Consider the following 19,972-nt stretch of genomic DNA (forward strand, 5'->3'; position numbering starts at 1 on the left):
CAGGTGAATCACTAGGCGCTTCCCCTGCTGTGTCAGCAGTCACTGCCCGGGGTTTCCCAGACTGAGGATAAATCAAGGACAAGCAGGATCCCAGGAAGCAACCCAGTGAGCCTCCTGATTTAGCTTCCGATCCCTAGGGCGGGGCCTAACCTTCAACTACCACGTGCAATCAGGCGTGCGCCTGCAGATGTGAATTGCGAGGTGCCCGATTCACACGATTCACACCTGGGGAAGCCTCGCAGTCTTTCCACGGGAGGCAGTGCAGCCAGAGTAGGCGTGTCTTTATAGCCTTGATGCAGTTGGGGAGTTAGGGCGCCATAGGACGCCAGCCAGGCGTTTTTGGAGGAGCCCTGCGGGATTAGTGTCTAAGAGGACGCTTTGAGCTTTTCACCTTCTCGCCCTCAAGGTAAGGCAGGGCGGGGCACCCCGGCACGGGTTTCTCTCGTTAAGCGGGTTTTCATCAGTCCCAGAGCTCAGGCCCAGAATCACCGTTGAGGTCCAGCCAAGAATTTGACTCATTCAGGTGTAAACCCCGCCCATTCTGCTGTTTCCTGAATTCTGCTGACAGCAGCTCTTTCTTCCTTTTGCCTGAAATCCCGGGGTCTTTGTGTACGTTGAGATGAACCGAGGCTGACATCCCCCACTGTGGCCTCCCGGCGCTCCAACACTCAGCCCCGCACCAGGCCAGAGCGGGCAGAGCCTGGGTTTGGGGAGGCGCAGCGCCCCGCGGGAGTAACCCAGGCCGTCCCGGGAAGTGCTGGAGGCCGGGCATGGAAGGCTGTTGGGGGCCCGGACCCCCTCCTTCCGCGGGCTCCCAGCCAGGCCCTCCGGGCGCGCGCGGGCCCAGCCTCCGCCGGGCAGCCGGCGCGCGCCGGGCGGGGCGGGGCGCGGGCGGGGCCTCTCCGGGGCGGGGGGCGGGGCGGGCGGCGCGGAGAGAACTGGCCGCCGCGGCGAGAGCGCGCCCAGCCAGCCGTGATGTCCGCGCGCGCCGGAGGTCTCCTCCCGCCGCGGCCCCGGGCCCTGGCGCCGGTCGCGCCTCTGCTGCTGCTGCTGCTGCTGGACGCCGGCGGCGGGCGCGGGGGCGCCTGGGCCCAGGAGCCGGAGGCGGCGGCGGACGGGGCCCCCGCGGCCGACGGCGGGGACGGGCAGGACCCGCACGCCAAGTACCTGTACACGGCCGACATGTTCACGCACGGCATCCAGAGCGCCGCGCACTTCGTCATGTTCTTCGCGCCCTGGTAACTGGCCGCACCGCCCGCCTCGGGCTGCGCGGGCGCGGGTCGGGCCCGGGCCCCGCACTGTGCGCGCGGGGGGCGCGGGGCCGCGGCCTGGGGGCGCCCGGAGAGGGGCTGAGGGTCTTCCGGGCCGGGGGGCGGCACGCGCCGGGCGCTCGCGGCTGACGTGGCGCTAGGGCCGGGGTGGAGCAGGAGGGGGCGGTCCCCGAGGGCCGAGCCGGAAAAGGCCGCGGCTCCGGCTCCCGCGCCCCCTCCCCCGATCCCCGCACCGGGGGAGGGGAAGGGGTCGTCGCCCTTCGGGGCCGCTGGGAGCTCAGAACCCGTCCGTCCCCTGGCCCCAAACTTCTGCGCCGGCCGGAGGCAGCGGCCTGCGGTGCGCCGGGACCCGGAGGCCACGTGCGGTCGCCCCGGCGACCAGGCGCCAGGCGTGCACACTTGGACTTCGGAGGCGGTTCGCTCGCCGCACGGCAGACCTCCGGCCTGCGGGTTTAATTGAAACCCAGGGACTCACAAGGCGTGATTTCCCACCCTGCGGGAAGGGGTGGCCCAGGCAGAAGAGGGTTCCTGCGCTCCCCCGGGGAGTGGAGAGCAGTGCGGGTTCTGGGGGCCCGTCCGCAGCCCCGCGGCGGTGGGGAGCTGTGCTCGCGGTGATGGGAGCCACTGGCCCCGGACCCAAGGCCGACCTCTGGCACCTGCTCCTCTCTGCTCTCTCGGGGCCTGGTCGTCTGCAAAGTGTGAGACGGGAAAAGTCACTACGTTGAGCAGACGGTCTCCCTCGCCGTGGTTCTCGGGGGCGGGGGGCTTTGGTGTGGCCTCGGTGCCGAACCCAGGGACGCCTGCCCTGTGGGTTGTCCTACGGAAAGCCTTCCGGTCGTTCGCACGAGCACAGGGACTGAGTGCCCTCCTCCTATAGGGCCTAGATGCCCGCCGAAGGGGTCCTCCGTGGGCGGGGCACACAGCCAGTCTTCGGGGCCCAAGGCCCTTTGCAGGCTTTACTGCAGAATTTGGCATTCTCCCCCAGAGCGGAGGCGGCTCCTTGAGATGTGGGAAGGGGATGCAGGAAGGAATAGGGAGAAGATGCCCAAGAAAAACGGCCTGTTCAGAAAATGTGCTGGTGGAAGTTGGAGGAAACTTTTTCTCTTCCTCCCCATGTTCAGATGATGACTGTATTTCAGTTCATTTGGAGTTAAATCAGCACTTTTGGTCTGGGTCAGAGCTGTCCCATAGATACGTTGTTTCCAGTTCCCAAGAACCAAGAGTTGAATTTGTAGAACTACCAGTGGTATAGGAAATACTTTGTAGTGTAAAGTAATGGATAACGATAGTTACTTTGTGAAGGGTATTCGCAGAGTAGCTATTCCAATTAAATACACTACTTAAGTGAAGCCTATTTTTGTGGAATAAATCTGCCCATGGATTTTTTTCCCCTTATATTTTAAAGAAAAACTGACATGTAGACATCGTAGGTCCGTGCAGTGCCAGTGGAGTTTTAATTTTGGAGTCTCTGTAATACTCACCAGCTAGTCCTGGGCTGAGTGAGGGAGAGGACCGGGCACTTGCTGTTAAGTACATTCCTTAAAGTAATGTAATGTTTCATTGTGTGCGGCTTATAGACTTTTAGGTGGATGCTCGCAGAGAAAGTAACTTTTAAAGTTTTTGTTTGCTTCTTAATAGTCTACTGTGAAATGTTTAAATAGAGATGTGTGGGTTTCTGTGACAACATTTAAAAGTTAGACTTTAAGAGCAGATTGGAGCTCAGATGGAATACACTGTGGGCTGCCCCTCCTCTTTCCATTTCAGTTTCTGGAATGTTGGGAGCCCACGTGTGATTTGGGGGTAGGAGCTAATGAAAACATTGATCTGTGTGTATTTGCTCTGAACTGGGCAGAGGCAGGGTTGTCCTACTGCTGTGGATCTTGTGCCAGCATCAGGTCATAGCTTCTCTATGGCCAGTTTTCAGGTCACATTGAATCTGGTGACAATGAGGTCAAGGTTGGAGCCGCCTCCTCAAAAGGACCGGGTGGCTTTGCTCTGTTATGTGACCGCAAACTGCCTCTGAATGCAGCTGCTGTCTCAGAGGTTCGTGCTGTAGCCCCAGGGGTCCACACCCAGAAGTGCCAACTGCACGGCACCCATGGATCCATCGCTAAGAGATTGCCAAGCACTTAGTACATGCCAGACACTGGGGATCCAGTTGTAGGAAGGATGATGCTTGTCTTCTGGTACCATATATACTTAAATCTAGCAGGGGTTTTCCCTCACAGTTGTCTTCCAGAAAAGAGGGATTCATATTGTATTTGAACCTCTTATAAAGCAGGATTCCCTTCTCTGGCCAAGGAAGTGCTTAGGGAAGACAGGTTAGCTTGAAGCAAGAATTTTCCGGTGCTTCCTGGTGAGGTCATCTGTCAGAAAAGAGGCAAGGAGATTTAGCACTGATTTTATTGAGGAATTATTTTGAGGATGAACTCAGTTATTAAGTGTTGGGTGTTCTTACCACACTTTAGGAAGCAGTACAGCAAGTAGTTACATCGTAGACACCATGCATACACACTTAGCAGGTGAGTGGGGAAATAAACCCCACATGCCATAATGTTTGTGTAAAGTTAAATTCATACAATGAATATTATAAGTGTATGTTTGAGTATATCAAATTTAGAAGTTTGGGGTGGCCACAAGCTTTTTTTATGCTTCTCACTGGAGAGAATGCAGAACTGATTTCATTTCGAGGCTGCCTTGCATTTGGGGAGGCTCGGTTACGTGGTAGAGGAGACCTGACCATAAAGGAGCCGTGGCGAGGGGAAGTGCCGAGCCACTGCCACAGAGGTGGAGCGAGGGAGCTCTCCAGAAAAGGGGGAGAACAGAGTGGACACCAGATGGCCTGGGAGTCAGGGCTGACTTCCTGGAGGAAGTGACACCCAAACTGAACAAATAGGAATGAGCCAGGTGGGTTTAGGGAGGAAGTGTCAGAGAGAAGAGTGTGCTGATTCCCAGGGCCCGGCCAAGCTACGGCCCTTTCAGGAACCTGGAAACTCAGCAGCATGGCCCAGCGGTGGGCGGCAAGGGAAGGAGGGCAGTGTGCATAGAGGTCAGGTGGGAGGTCAGCAGGGGCCGGGTCGAGGGGGATCGGGCGCAGCGCCGGGCTAAGTTTTGATTTCACGCTGAGAACAACGTGGAGTCTCTCCGGAGGGTTTAAGCGGGGGAGCAAGGTTCCGCAGACACTGTGAGCTGTCCGGCCCCGTCTCCACTGCAGTGTGAAGAAGGGGTTGGATCAGAGAGCCCCGCTGCCCTAGGAAATGGCTGAGGGGGTGGGTCAGGCACCCCCTGACCCCGGCGCTCGGCGTGCTTCTCACTGTCACCTTGCTACAGGTGTGGACACTGCCAGCGGCTGCAGCCTATCTGGAACGACCTGGGAGACAAGTACAACAGCATGGAGGACGCCAAGGTGTACGTGGCCCAGGTCGACTGCACAGCTGACTCGGATGTGTGCTCCGCCCAGGGCGTGCGTGGGTACCCCACGTAAGTGACGGGCGCTCGCATCCTGAATCCGCTGGGTCTTCCTCGGCTTCTTGCCAGCCGCGTTCGGCCAGGAAAGTTCAAGTTAGACTTTTGGCACCTTCTCTGTAGTTCGGAGGAGTGAGGCGGTGCTGACTTTAAGCAGGCATTCCCTGTTGTCAGGGAAGGGTTATATTTACACCGTGTGCGTATTAGGTGCCTTTTTTTACTTTGTTTGGGAAAAGCCCTTAGTTAATCAGTTGAGTTTTCCTGTTTATAAAAGAACGTGTCTGCCAGAGAAAAATGGCATTCTCCATGAGGTCCTGTCCCATTTGACGTTCACACGTACGTTTACACGATGAGCACCGACTGGCATGTATTTGCGTCTGCATTTTTGGCCACTCTGTTAATTCTTAAGCCTCCTTTCTAGAGTTACTTCCCACGTGACTAGCCCGCGGGCTGTTTTTGTTGGAAAGAACGTGCAGCCGTTGTGACAAGTGATACTTGCTACCTACTTCCTTGACAGTTAAAATAGTTTTTTGGTTTTAAGAACAGAAATTGAAACTGGCTTAATGAACAGAAGAGGGAATTAATTTGAAGGCTGTGGGGGAGGCCTCTGAGACTCGGCTCCGTGGGTTTGGAGGTCTGTTTTTCTGCCCTCCCAGCCCTTAAGGTGACTTAACACCCCGCTCTGCATCTCTCTCTTGCCATGGCGGACTTGGGCCCGTCGCCGATGGGCCCAGCTTGGATAGAGTGTTCATTCCAGAAGCCATCTTTGTGACCCGAGAGGCAGGATCTTGTCGGAAGACGGCAGCCCCGTTCAGACTCAGCATTTCCTGGTGGAGTGAAGAGAGCTTCTCCAAAAAAGGGAAGATGCTGTTTCCAGAAGGATGGGCGAGGGGTTGGGCACTGCAGGTCCCAAAATATTTGTTCAGATTGACAAATGAAGTCAGTCCTTTGGGAAACCCGAGCTGATCTTCAAACTTGAGAGGCCGCATGGAAAATGGCAGGAGCTCTGGGCTGGAACCTGGATGCCACGGTTTGGACCCCAGCTCTACCGTCTACTTATCCTGCAGCTCTGGCCACGCACGTTCCTCGGCCTCTGAGTCTGAAGTAGGATGCTGACACCCACCCCCCCCCATACCACTGTCTTGTGTAATAACGTGTGTGTAGATACGGATCTGAACATACCCAATGATGTTAAGGTTTCCTCTAACCTTTGGAGATTTGGCATTTCCATTAAGGGCTCTGGAACTCTTGGTCTTTGGTGACTGCTTGCTAATGTGAGTGCAGTAACTCACGTGTACATCAAACCAGAGCAATAGAGACAAAATTTCCTGCCGTATGTACCTACCTGTTGGCGTCACTGTCCTGTGCTCCACTGCGTTGCCTTTAAAGTAAACTCTGCCTGTATGAAGAGCATCCCAGAGAAGCAGCCAGTGAGAAGTGGGGCCGGTTACCTGCTGAGAGCCTGTTGCTTTCAAGGTGCAGGAGCAACAGAGATGGGTGGCCATGGTGTCCACTCTTAACAGCTGGCTCTGTGTGGCCCTGTGGCTCTGTGCACCATAAACCACGCCATAGGGAAGGTGAAACAGGACCAGTCATAGGGCTGAGAAGGCAAGTGTCAGAGAGCAGAGGGTTCCACCTGCACGCAGTCATACGAGCTCTCTGGCTGCAACATCAGTTACTCCACAGATGCTCTTCACAGATACTGAAAGATCCATGTTGGGTCAGGTGTCCTGATTTGTTTTTTAGAAGATGGTCTCCCCAAGAAAACCATGCACTGGTGTTGTGTTGTTAAAAAGAACTACACAGTACAATGAGCTCCCACTACATGGTTTGGGAAGGAACCTCGTGACCGTCACAGCCCGAGAACAGATTTTTTTCACAGAATGCAGGCGGTAGGGGCATGCTGCGTAAAATGTAGTGGCCTTAGGGCAGTCATAGACGTACCTGTGTGAGCTTTTACTTCTAGGGATGTTTCGAGGCCTGAATCAGATGATGTAAATGCTGAGGCGGGTTGCGGAGCAGGGTGTCAGCACGTTAGCTTTTCGGTCATCCCTCCCCTGGCACCTTTAACTGGAGTCAAGGATGGGAGAGGGAGGGAGTTTGGGCTCCCAGGTCCCTGGGGGAGGCTGCTGTTGCTCGGGAAGGTGTTTGGAGGTCTTGCTGTTGAGCCGGTAAAGAATCTTTATCATCTGGGAAAATGCTGGCAGGGGCAGGGCTGAAGGACCTTCCCTAGGGCTGCCATGCAGGGTACCACTGCGAAGAACAGAAACGTTTTCTCCCACAGTTCCGGGGGCCAGAAGCCCGAAATGGAGGCATCAGCAGTGCCGTGCCGCCTCCGAAACCTGTCAGGGGTCCGTCCTTGCCTCTTCCTGGCTCCTGGTGGTTGGAGGGCAGTCTCTGGTGTGCCTTGACTTGTAGGATCACCCCAGTGCTCCTTCTTAACTTGGCCTTCTGCCGTTTGCATGGCTCTCTCTGGGTCTGAATTTCCCCTTTCTGTACGTACTGGATTAGGGCCCCCCTTCAGGGCCGCATTTTAGCTTTGCCTCTATGCAAATCCTATTTCTAAACGGGGGCACATTCCATGGTAGCGCGGTTAGGACTTCAGCAAATCTTTTGGGGGACGCAGTTCAGCCCATAACACCATCTCCTCTGTAGTAGTAGAAATTCCATCACGCTCTTTTCCAGAGGGACCCGGCAACGGGGGTCTTTTCCCCTGCAGTCTCCTTGACTGAGGAACAGATCACCAGGAAAACCAGTGCCCACGTGGAGGTTTGGTAACAGCAGAAGAGTTTGGGGCTATACTTGGGGCATGAACCCCATGGCCCGCTCTGCGTGGCTGCCTTCATCTCCATCTACAGTGAGAATGAGGTCAGATGCCCCGTAAGGGAAGCTGGGCCCTCCCTAGGCTCTGTGAACTTAACCAGAATCTCAGACTCGAGCTGGTTAGAGAGATTTTTAATCCAACAACAGGAAGAGATTTTAAAAATTAGTTTTGCTTCGCTCAGTACACCACATGAGGAAAAAGTCACGGATTAGGTTTTACTGCATTTTAACCTTAGCAAAGAAACGGAGGATGGGTTCAACAACGCCCGGTCTGATTTCTGATTTTTTTAAAAAAATTCTTGTATAGTTTTATTGTTACAATTAATATTTAAGTCTTCAGATTTTCTTTCTTTTTTTTTTTAACATCTTTATTGGAGTATAATTGCTTTACGATGGTGTGTTAGTTTCTGCTTTATAACAAAGTGAATCAGCTATATGCATACATATATCGTATATCCCCACATCCCCTTGATCTCCCTGTGCCATGCGGCTGCTTCCCACTAGCTAGCTATTTTACATTTGGTAGTGTATATATGTCCACGCCACTCTCTCACTTTGTCCCAGCTTCCCCTTCCCCCTCCCCGTGCCCTCAAGTCCATTCTCTACGTCTGCGTCTTTATTCCTTTCTGATGTTTTGAGGATCCACTGGTCTCCATCCTGAAGCGCTTTGGTGGAGGGAGGCACTGGGGAGAGAGGGAGGGAGTGGAGAGGGGCAGTAGCCGCCTCTGGTCCTTCGTGGGCACAGCTAACCTTTCCAGAGCATCTCAAGGTGGCGGATGCGGGTGTTCACGGTCTGAGAGCCTGCTTTGGAGTCGCTTGAAATGTTAAACTTCATGAAGGAAGGGACATACTGGCCAAATCGAATTAGATTGTGTCTTTCTGTCATGGTTATATGAGTATAAGCTGCTAGGGAAGGGGACATGTATTCTTCACCGGAGACGCATCGGGATGTCCCCTAGTCCGTCACAGGATCTGAGCTTCTGGGTGAGGCCGGTAAGCCCATTTTCACCTGAATGCCTTCTACAGCCAGTGTGTTGCTTTTCTTGTTTGGTGTGAAACTTCATTTTAAGACCTTTGTGGGGCTAGCTATCCAAACCCACAGCTTGATTTCTGCATATCTTAACTTCTCGCACTCTGACGCTGTGCGTTGGGCATCTCCTAACAAAACCCGCATACGTGCCGGGAAGCGTTAGGGGTGTTTAGATGAGTGGGTTCGCCCCTGAATGCTAGCCTGTGTTTGTTTCCTGTCAGTAGCCATATTTCCCCCTCCATCCTGCCACCTTCTATTAATTCTGTCAATAGAAGAATTAGTCCCTCCCCTCCCCCCATTCCCTGGCGCCTTCTGTTAAGTTTTATCTGGACCATGTTGTCCCATCACCAGTGGAGTGACACAGGGTCTGGACATGTTCATCTCGGCCTCTGGTGATGTCTTTGCTCCCCTCCAAAGGCAGAGCTCCTTGCTCTGTCTGCAGATACCTAGTATGCGTGGACAATGGAAAAGACTCCTTCTCTGGGGGCAAGTGAATGGGCCATATCAACCAATGTCAAGGTTGTCCTTGTAGTTGGAAAGTTGAACTCTCACAGTAGCTGGATGTTCATGCGCTGTAAGAGTTGAATAGCTGACGGTGTATCCTGGAAATACATTTACTGCAGAACAATGCTATTTCTACTACAGTTGTAAATTGTTTTTCAAAATGCAGAACGTAAAAACTACTGAAGCCGGGGAAGGATAACAGACATGGGGGCAGGGGAGAGCTAGAGAGTTCTGCACAGCTGAACCCTCGTAGCTTGGGGTTTAACTCGCGGCCTGAGGTGTTCACCCCGGTTTTGTTTTTCAAGAATAACATAAGAAACTTTGAAAAGTTCAGGATTAAGTGAACATGTTATCGCCTAGAACATGACTTTTCTTTCTCTTCCAAGTATTATCAGAGAGGGGCAGGGGTGTGCTGGCTGCAGCCCACCGACACCTCATTTTGATGATTGTTCCGCTAACCGAGTTTGCTCTCTGCTCAGAGTGGTTTGAAGTGCTTTAAAATCTACTGCAACTAATCCTCTGTTACTCTTTCAGCTTGAAGTTTTTCAGGCCTGGCCAAGAAGCTGTGAAGTACCAGGGTCCCCGGGATTTTCAGGCCCTGGAAAACTGGATGCTGCAGACACTGAATGAGGAGGCCCCCGTGAGTGCATACAAAACCTCCCCCTCTTTCTTCCTGCATTTTTGGGGTCGTCAGGAGGCCAGTTTCAGTACCGTCTTAAAGCAACTTTTATCATAAGTAAAGATTCACGTTTTCTTTCTTCTCAGTTTTTCTTTTTATTGTGATAAAATACACTATAAAATTTGCCCTGTTAACTATTTTTCAGCCTACAATTCAGCGGTATAAATACATTCAGAACGTGGGGCCGCCGTCGCCGCCATCCACGCACAGAAAGTTTCCGTCTTCCCGAAGGGAAAACCCTGTCGCCGTTAAACCCTGACTCCCCCTCCCCCTCCCCCTCCGGCGTCCCTGGTGCCCAGCGCTCTGTTTTCTGCCTCTGTGAATTTGGTTCCTCTAAGTACCTTATGTAAGTGGGAAGAGATGAACTTTTCACAACTTTCTGTTATGGAAAAGTGCAGACAGGCACCAGAGTGGAAAGAAGAGCCTAGTGGATGGTGTGCAGGAGCGTAGAGGAGGTGCCCCGCCTGCCCGCCCGCGCCTCGACACTGGTTCCCGTTTTGTGGGCCTTATTTTGTCTCCCCTGCTTCCCCGCCCCACGTTTGGCTGCACAGTCAGTGTCATTTGTAAATATGTCAGGATGCAGCCCACGGAGGAGGACTTACTACTTTTTAACATACCCTCTGTGCCCGCTTCACATGTAATTCAGCTCACAGTAATTCCTCAGCACCCGCGATGGACTCGTGGCCACCCAGGGTCAGGGCCAGGCCCCCGGCCAGAGCGTCCAGGCCGGGCCAGCCCCGCCCTTCCTTCCTCCCCCCGGGACCTCGCTCCTGCAGGCGGTACCCACAGTGTGAATCTTCCCTTTTCTTCTCAGCCCCACGGCCCCACGTGGCTTTGCTGGTAACAGAATTCAGTACCCTTCATACTCTCCATGTCTTAACGGCCTCCCCCGCTCTAAGGATAATATCAGGAAATTGCAGAAACTGTATGATTTCTGAGATTTTTTTTTTAATTGAAGTATAGTTGATTTACAATGTTGTGTTACTGAGATATTTTTTAAAGACATATGTAGAGTGTTACAGAGAAAAACCTGTAATCCTCCTCCAGCTGATGTTAGGAGTCTTAATGTTGTTATAAATCACTACGACCGTGAGCCGTGCAGTAAGTGTCCCTTCGTGTGCGGTGCTTTCGGATTAATGCCGAATGCTCAGGCTCACAGAGGCTGAGCTGTATTTTGACGGGAATCGAAAGATGGCCGTGCTGTACGTTTCTGATGAAAATATTAAGAGCATCTGAAGTCTTTGAATGTAATTTCCAGTTCAACACTGGACTAAGACTGTGGTATTGCATCAGGTAGGCGTTCCCTGACTTGAAGGTTGTCTGTGCTCCAGAGGTCTTTTGGGGGCCCTGAGGCTGTTGGTGTCATCTTCCAGGGTGTGGTCCTTCAGCTGTCCCCCAGATTCTGTGTAGAGGCCACAGCTAATCAGAAACCCAGCTGCTTCCCAAGTGCTACTTTACCTCACATTTTTAAAAGTTTAGAACCACGTGGAGAAGAGTGTCGGCATACGGTATTGAATAAGTGTTGACCAGAGACGTGTCTAATTTTAGGCAACAGGGAAAACCACAAACCTTGCAGAGAGTAAATTTGCATCTTTGTCATGGCAAGAAAGCTGGAGGAGCAGGTGTAACTTTCACATAGATTTAAACTTTAAGTTTTTTTGTTTTGTTTTTTGTGTGTGTGTGGAAATGTCCTCTGAGGGGAGGAAGCCAGTTTTAAAGGGGAGTTCATGGTCTCCAAAAACATTTAAAGTAAACTTTTCAGCAAGAAGCCAGTCTTCTATGATGACTTTATCCACGAAACCATCCGCCAGTGTCAGGATGGCAGAAAGTCTTCATCTCATGAACCGAACGTCTTTCTGGGGAGCGGAGCCCAAAGCGCAGGCTGGGGACGGGGCAGCCAGGCTGAGGCTCACGTAGCCATCCTCAGGGGGGTACCCCAGGGGCGTGGCCACATGGAACCCACCCCTCCCCACCTGAGACCTCAGTTACCCACTGGCTGTATCTTTGTGTCTCAGAGCAGTGGGGATCTCAGATAATTGCTAGAAATGATGACAGGGTGCCTTATTATAGAAAAGTTCAAATATTCAGACTTACTATTGCAAACCGAAATTCTTTTCAATATGAATTTTGCCTTATAAGCAAAAACTTTTTAAAAACTTTTCTCTGTATTTATATCTAAATAATATATACATTTTCATCTTTAAACAGGATAAATTTAGATTTTTCCTTCCTAGCATTATGGCAGTATTAAAGGAAGTCAAAGAAAGGAAAACCTGCCATTTCTTAAATTTTACCCCAATTTTTATATTTCCATGTTTCCTTCTGTATTTTTTCCTTAAACAGTCATAATCAAATAAGCATGGTTCATTTCATTAGTGATCTTTTTATATAGTTGAATCATCTTTATATTGATCATATTTTATCTCCTGGATTTGCCACAATTCAGCTCTTCTCTGTCCATGGATATTTAGGTTATGTATATTTTTTCTGTCATCAGAAATGCTATAAGGAACATTTTTATTTTTGTAAAGGACGTTTTTTTCCCCTACTTTGGAGTGACTTTTTAGAATATGTTCGCAGACATAAAATTGCAAGGCAAACAGTAAAAAGACAAGACCACTTTTATGGCTCCTGATGAATACTGCCAGATTGCGTTCTTAAGACTCTGTAAGCCCACATTGTCACCCGCCCGGGGAGGGGAGGGCGCCCATTCTGTGATACACTGCGGTGTTCCCATAATGGCCATCCCTACGTGCCACCGAGGGACATGCTCCTTCGGTGCCATAGATGGACATTTTACTACTGCAAGCCCTTGGAACATCTTATACAGGGTGACATACAGTCTTTTGTTTCACGTTATTGGAACTTAACTGACTGTTCACTTAGCCATCACTCTTGGGCATCCTTTTGTCTGGGTACTTAAGCACTTCGAAAGTTTTGTCAGGCCAGCAGTGGAAAAGAAAACTTCATGGTGCTTTACTGCCCAGCTTTGAGCTGTCAGCACTCTGAAAGCTTTCAAAGACTTAACTTAGATATTCTTTTTAATCGAAATATGAACCGCTAGATAAAAACTGAGTAATACACACCCACGTGTCTATAGCACAGTGGGCATTCGGTGGTCTTCTCTTCACCTCTGCTTGCAGGCCGTGGCTGTGTCGGCCTAGACAATTGAGACATTTCGAATGGTGTGGTAGAGTGGCTAGTAGTTCGTTGTCACACTGGTGTCTGCCAGGTACTGGAGAAATGCCGCTTCTTGTCTGTTCACTGTGTGTTTCTGTCCCAAACTTAGCCCCATGAACTATATTCTTGCTTAAAGGTGCAGCCCATGTTTGCCCTGTGGTTTTCTCTTTGCTGCCTTCCATCCACCTGGATTTTCTTTCTCGTCACCTTTTCTCTTTTATCAGCCCTTCAGAGTTTTACCTTCCTTCACAGGTTCTCTTGTTTGTGTAGATAAAGGATGGCCAGGCCCTCCTGTTCTCTGATGGTTTCCCGTTCCCCGTTGTGTCCCTTTTACTCCCTCTGTGTCTTTGGGCGCTGCTTCCTTCTGTATTCTACAAGACGCCTCAGGTCATGTTTCAAAGGACGGGACAGGGTGCTGGTTTGGGGTGGCCCATCCTTCAGTTTGTCTGCTCTGTTGGGTAGGGTTTGGGGACAGCAAAGGACAGGTTGGGGCAGGGAGGCCGTCACCCAAGCTGCCTGGAGCATCGATCCTCGAGCATTTGCCGAGGCTGACAAAGTCGCTTCTTTGCCCGGGGCGCCACCTCAACACAGCAGTGTCCCTCGAAGCCTCGAGGTGGCAGGGGAGGGGGGAGAGCATAGAAGGTTCCAGACAGAAGCCTCCACGGGCTCCACTGGGTCTTCACACACACACACACACACACCCAGTGACTCTTGTTCCGTCTCTTCCCATCAGACGCCGGAGCCCGAGGTGGAGCCACCCCGAGCCCCCGAGCTCAAGCAGGGCCTGTACGAGCTCTCGGCCAGCAACTTTGAGCAGCACGTGGCACGAGGTAGGCGGGCGGGCGCGCCGGGTCTGCGTCTCTGGGCACCCCTGCCCGGTCCGTCCTCCTGGGGGGCCTGGCTTTTCCTCCTGCCACTTGAGGGCTCGTGGGTGGCAGCATGGGTGGCGCTTGTCAAGAGCTTCTCTCCCCCAACCCCGATGACATCAGTGTTTACTGCTGCTCTTCCTCTCGGAGATGATTTCTCCTTTTGTCTCTGTCCTTAGGGAAAGGCCAGTTCTAATACTAAGCTAAAGCCTCAGGTGTGGAAAGCTCACTGATGGTGAGTGGGTGCACTTACTTGTGTACTGGCTGGACAGTGCGTCCTTGGATAAGACTGTGTTTGTTTATGTTAATGTTAATCATATGCTTATTGACCTGAGGCAGAAAGAAAGGTTTCTCTTACCTGTTTAAACCAGAATTTATTGGGACCATTATAACACACGAATCGAATCAGCGTAGGCGTTCTTTACATTTAAAATATTTTTCGATACCAAATCTCATTTTTTGAAAATAGTCTCCTAAATGTCAGAATGACCTGAGTACGATTTCTAACGTTAATAATGTATAAGGCCTTTCTTCACACGTTCGGAAGTGTTGGCTCAGCAGTGAAGGGCTTGAAAGTGAATTCAGCCTTCTTGCTGACCTCCTGGGAGACGGGGTTGGAAACGCTCTTAAAAGGGCTTAAAATTGTGTCCGGCCCCGAAGCTTCCTGCTTGCTGGGAGTTGAAATACACCCCATTTAAGGTCTGACATCGCTGGTGGTGATGCTTTCAGCCGTTTTTAATTAAAGGTGGCTAGTTAATTGGTACAGATGCTCTGACAGGGTTTCCGTCCTAAGGGGAGTCGCTTTAATCTGAGCTGGGCTTGGGCTCCCTGCAGGATGCCCTCCCGGGGCCACCCCGTGACAGACCACCGTCCGAAGCCCAGCCTTGACCTTCCCTGAGCAGGTCGCCCACCGAGGGGCCGTGTCCCCACACGCCGCGGCCTCGTGCTGCTGGCATGAGGGTCTCTCCTCGGAGAGCAGCGCGGCCCCGCCCTGACTCAGCTCCTCTTGATGCTCCAGGAGGCCCTGGACCTCCTGTCTCCACCTCACAGCCCAAAGTAGCGACACACGTGTCTGGAGACGTGGTTTCAGCCTTGCAGATCAGCTGCTCACGTATATTTAAAATGTTTTTACTTAAATTTCTTAACTGGAGTATAGTGGATTTACAGTACTGATTTTGAAGCAAGTTTTTCCCCATTTCCCTCGAACGCATCATTGCCGCGGTGACAAGATGCCGCCGGGAGCGTTGCCACGGCAACGTCGGACTCTGAGCCTGAGTCACACGTCAAGCGTCCATTGGTTGGTTCTCTCCTTGGCCACACAGCCTGATTTCGGTTTGGTCTCGGCCTGACACCGTTTTGGCCCTAGGCTGGTCAAGGTAGAAGAGCCTAGATAAAAGTTTTCAGTGCCTAAATCATGATGTTGTGAGGCTTGTTTTTTTCCTAGCCAAGGGAGTGATATTCAGTCTTTTTAGATCTTCTATCTTACTGTGAAATAAAACCCAGATACAGAAAACAGTGTAGGGTGTAGTGAGTGGTCATAGAGCGGTCACCCGGCTCAAGACAGAAAACTGCTCGCTTCCCGTGCCCCGTCCCAGCCCTGCCCACGCCCCCCACAAGGCGCTGCCCTGACTGCAGGGAAACCGCCACTTGCTCCATGGTGTGCAGTAGAGCTGCCCTGTCCGCGTCACCCTCGTGTCTCTGTTCCCTGTGAGTCGGCCGTGGAGTCTAGGGACTTTATCACTTTCTGTTTGATGTTTTGCGGGGGGGGCGGGGGGGGGCGGTGAGCAAGACTGCCTGGCTGGGAAGTCTCTCTGTGATGTCAGTGGCCTCGTCCGTCACCGCCTAGAGCCGTAACTCACGAGGGCTGCAAAGCCTGCTGCTGTAATTCAAGCATCCCGTCTTCATTTTTACAGCAAGAGACACTTGCCCTCGTTTATCACTTGGTTATCCAGCGGTGCAGTTCACGTGGGAAAGACAGGCTAAGTGCCTGATTCTTTCCCTTTATTGCCCATTTTCCAAATAATGAGTTGGGTCCCTGTTGTCCTCCAGAGATGAGAGATTATTAGTTTTTAAGGATCGTTACGAACTCACGGGTGGAGACATATTTGATGGGGAGTCACTTTTTACCGGTTCAGGGGTTCATCCTGAACGAGCTTTGCAGGAGGACAAAGATGAGATGCTTCCATTCACGCTCTAGTTGGGTGGATGTAAATCACACTCCCTCTCCCTTTCCCCTGCCTTCCCCCCCACCCCCGAAGGAGACCACTTTATCAAGTTCTTCGCCCCGTGGTGTGGTCACTGCAAAGCTCTGGCTCCGACCTGGGAGCAGCTGGCTCTGGGCCTTGAACATTCCGAAACTGTCAAGATTGGCAAGGTAAGTGAGAGCCCTGTTAAACCGGAAACAGACCGCCTTTGGCTGGATTAATTAGCTGAGTAGCCCATTATTCATTCTGTGCACAAAGTCGCAAACTTGATTTATTAATTCCATTTAGCGTGCCACTTGATAATTCATTTCACCTTCACAGATGGCAGCCGGGTTTCGAGTGTGCTGGCTTTTCCACAGTCTAGAGATAAATTATGGCTTTGGCTCCTTTGTTTATTTTGAAGCAATGGCCAATTCTGAATTGGCAGCCCCAGAGCCCTTTCTGCAAAGATATGGGGCAGAGCCTTAGAGAACGTTCACTGGACGTACTTGGAGACCATCCACAGTCGAAATCACCCAAGAGCTCTTTCCTAAAAGGACCTTCGGCTCTGCGCTCACACCCTGTGTGCAGCCTGCGTGCAGAAGACCCGCCCGTGGGGAGCCCTGGCTTGCCCTGCTGCCTGGAATTCTTTCCCACTTTACGGAGGGAAGCCAGAAGTGATGCCTGACAACTGGGTTTTCGGGAAACATCTAGAGCAGCTTCCGGGCCTTCAAGCACTTTTAATCCGTCCGTCCTCCAGCACCTACCAGACACCCTGCCTGAATTGCTCTTATAAAAATCTCATTTTCTACTTTGCCGGGGCCTGATTTGTATACAGAAGTAATGCTGTGTGTTCAGGAACTGTAGCTAATAAGGTGATGTGCCCAGCACGGTGAGATGGCCAAAAGCATAAACGTGGGATTCGGACAGACCTGGCCAGCCACCCTCGAGCAGCTTCTCCACACCTTAGTCTCCCGCTTTGCAAAACCAAGACGAGAGCTGACTGTGGGGCGGTGGTGAGGGTGACAGTAAAATGCTGAGCACGACGCTGGGCACAGAGCAGATGCCTAGGAAACTGTAATGGCTGTTACATGAAGTTTTCACTCTTGTGTGTTAAACACTTAATTTGACATCTTTTCAGTTTTATCTTTATTATATTCCAAATACTCCTATTTAAAACTCCCGAACCTGAGAATACATTTCTGAGCTAGCTTTGGGACTGGCGTGGGTCTCTGTCCACGACGGCTGGCCGTCCCCTTCTCCGGGTGTCGGGCTGGGCTCCCTCTCTCCATCTGCTAACCTGCTCAGGTAAACTGCTGCTCCCCCACAACGGGCATTTTTGAGTGAAAAGAAACCATGTCTCTAAAGTAGACCCTATCACTCCGCTCCCTAAGCTCAGGTGTGTTTTGGGGTAAAGTCTCTCCAAAAGCTGCAGCTTGCTGGCGGAGATGCTACAGACGGGGAGTTGTAGAAATTTTCTTTCTTTGAAAAAGTACTGAGTGTCCAAGAGCCCGTTTACCAGGAAGGCTCGCGGAGAAACTGACTGGGCGCGTGATCTGTATTTCTAGGTTGATTGCACACAGCACTATGAGCTCTGTTTAGAAAACCAGCTCCGAGGTTATCCTGCTCTCCTCTGGTTCCGAGATGGTAAAAAGGTACGTCTTCAGGTCTTAGTGTTGAGACAAGATGTGTGTCTTAACCACGGCTGAACGGTCGAGTGGTTTAACAGGGGTGGCACGTTGCCAGCACAGGTTGGGCACTGGTTTAAAGGAATATGCATCACGGAGCGAGAATGTCTTTCTCTTCGTTGGTAAGGCCTGGCTGCTTGAGAGAAACCATCAGGCCTTGTGTACTCCCCAAACATCTCAGCTGGCTCAGGTTAACTCTAGCATAAGCCGAATCGACGGTCCTAGGGGAACTGCTCTGATTACGACCTTTGACAGGGGTCAGCGCTCGCTCTTGGTAAGCCTCTCACGCCGGCTTCGTCCCTGGCCGGTGGGCAGCGCCCAGACTTTGGAAACGCTTAGCTCTGCAGAAGGAAGGCGCTGTAAAGTTCTTTGCCCAGAGCCAAACTGCGGCTGATCATCTATGCTTTGCCTTCACGTTTGAGCAGCAGACACCACAGAGCCAGGACACCCCGACAGAGAGGTCCAACGGGGGCGGGGCGCGCGTGGGCAGGTGGAAGGTTGCGGATTCACAGCCCTGACGTTTCTCCGTGTGGCCCGTGTCCCGGACAGGTTGATCAGTACAAGGGCAAGCGAGATCTGGAGTCGCTGAGGGAGTACGTGGCGTCGCAGCTCCAGAGCTCGGAGAGGGGCGCCCCGGAGCCCGTCCGGCCCTCGGAGGCCCCCGTGCTGGCCGCTGAGCCCGCGGCCGACCAGGTGGGTGCACGGTCGGCTCCCGCCCCCAAGCCGCAGCGCAGGCACGGCACGCGGCCGTTCACGTGGTGGGCTGGGGTCCGCTTTTCAACACAGCGTTTTCTTGAACTCCTTTTACATACACGCTTGTTAGGGGGTCAGCGTAGACAGAGCTTCCCTTTAAAGAACCTGGAGTGGGTGTGAGGCAAAGGATCCTGCGAGCATTTGGGGTCAGCGTTTCTGGACAGTTCTTCCCTTTGATTCAGCACTCACTAACTTGAAGGTATTTGCTGTGAAAGCTGGGCTGTTGCCTCTTGGGCCCGTTCTGCGCGTGTCCATAACTTGCTGCAGTCAAGGTGGTAAAGGCCCCTGAAAGAGCCGCAGCAGAAGGGCACTGCGCGTTGGAATGTCAGAGGCAAATCACTGTATAGGATATTTCATTTGTCGAGACGACCGCTGACTTATCGAGGTGTCCTCTTCATATATTCAGAGCGTGAGGTTTCACGTTCGTTCGTTCTGCGTTGATCGAGCCCTTGTCGCGTTCCAGCCACTGGCCTAGGCCGCCAGGACACAAAGCGAACAGGTCGTTTTCCGCCTGGGGAGAGTGGCGGGTGCGAGGGGGAGACAGGCGAAGATGTGGGCGCTGTCGCAGGCCGGGGCGGGGAGGCGGGGAGGCGGGGAGCGCCAGCTGGCGGGCGAGTCGGTGTCCGCTGGCGGGAGCGAAGAGGGCGCGAGGAGGCCAAGGGCACGGCGCGGGACGCAGACGGAGCCGGCAGCCGGCCTCCGGAGGGCCCTGTCCGCCAGCCGGGGATCTCGGGTCTGCAGGGCGCAGTGGGGGGCTTGGAGCCAGGGTGGACTTTAAGGAAGCCGGCCGGCTACAGCCTGTGTGGACGAGACGGAAACCGCTGTTTCTGGAGACAAAGGATGCGGGACGGCGGGCAGGGGGCTCCGGCTCCCCCTGCGCAGTCGGGATGGGGGAGGGGAGGGAGAGGCGGGCTGGAGGCGCCGGGCGGGGTTCAGCGTGTCCCGGGCGTGAGGTGAGGACGGCGCGGCTTGGAGCCAGGGTGGACTTTAAGGAAGCCGGCCGGCTACAGCCTGTGTGGACGAGACGGAAACCGCTGTTTCTGGAGACAAAGGATGCGGGACGGCGGGCAGGGGGCTCCGGCTCCCCCTGCGCAGTCGGGATGGGGGAGGGGAGGGAGAGGCGGGCTGGAGGCGCCGGGCGGGGTTCAGCGTGTCCCGGGCGTGAGGTGAGGACGGCGCGGGGTGGGGGGGGCGGGGGGCGGGGGGCGGGTCCACTTTCCAGGTGTTGGTTCCAGGGCTGTGGCGGTCTGCAGGTGGCCACGGGTAAAGAGTCCGGAGCTGAAGCCGGATGCCTGTCGAGACGGGAGGTTCCCGCGTCCGCTCCTGTAGGTAGAAACCGACGCCGAAGCCGTGGGTGAAGATGAGATTATTCGGGGGAGTCAAAATGGTGTTTTCCCAGGAAAACAGTGCTTGGTTTCCTAGCTGAGAACCGTAAGGCGTGTTTGTCAGTTTATTTCCAAAGCCGAATCCTTGGGCTTCCCTGGTGGCGCAGCGGTTGGGAGTCCGCCTGCCGATGCGGGGGACGCGGGT

General features: G+C 53.1%; 1 protein-coding gene across 1 annotated transcript in view; it reads left to right on the forward strand.

The window, feature by feature from the left end:
• Nucleotides 1–956: 956 nt before the first annotated feature.
• Nucleotides 957–19,972, forward strand: part of TXNDC5 (thioredoxin domain containing 5) — a 25,467-nt gene continuing 6,451 nt past the window's right edge. The window contains exons 1-7 of the mRNA XM_024121821.2: nucleotides 957–1,238; nucleotides 4,602–4,751; nucleotides 9,628–9,733; nucleotides 13,686–13,782; nucleotides 16,077–16,192; nucleotides 17,570–17,656; nucleotides 18,239–18,382. Coding sequence (XP_023977589.1) covers nucleotides 976–1,238; nucleotides 4,602–4,751; nucleotides 9,628–9,733; nucleotides 13,686–13,782; nucleotides 16,077–16,192; nucleotides 17,570–17,656; nucleotides 18,239–18,382 — 963 coding nt within the window. The 5' untranslated portion in view covers nucleotides 957–975. The remainder of the gene's footprint in view (nucleotides 1,239–4,601; nucleotides 4,752–9,627; nucleotides 9,734–13,685; nucleotides 13,783–16,076; nucleotides 16,193–17,569; nucleotides 17,657–18,238; nucleotides 18,383–19,972) is intronic.

This window comes from Physeter macrocephalus, chromosome 18 (assembly GCF_002837175.3).
Source record: "Physeter macrocephalus isolate SW-GA chromosome 18, ASM283717v5, whole genome shotgun sequence".
NCBI classification, from domain to species: Eukaryota; Metazoa; Chordata; class Mammalia; order Artiodactyla; family Physeteridae; genus Physeter; species Physeter macrocephalus.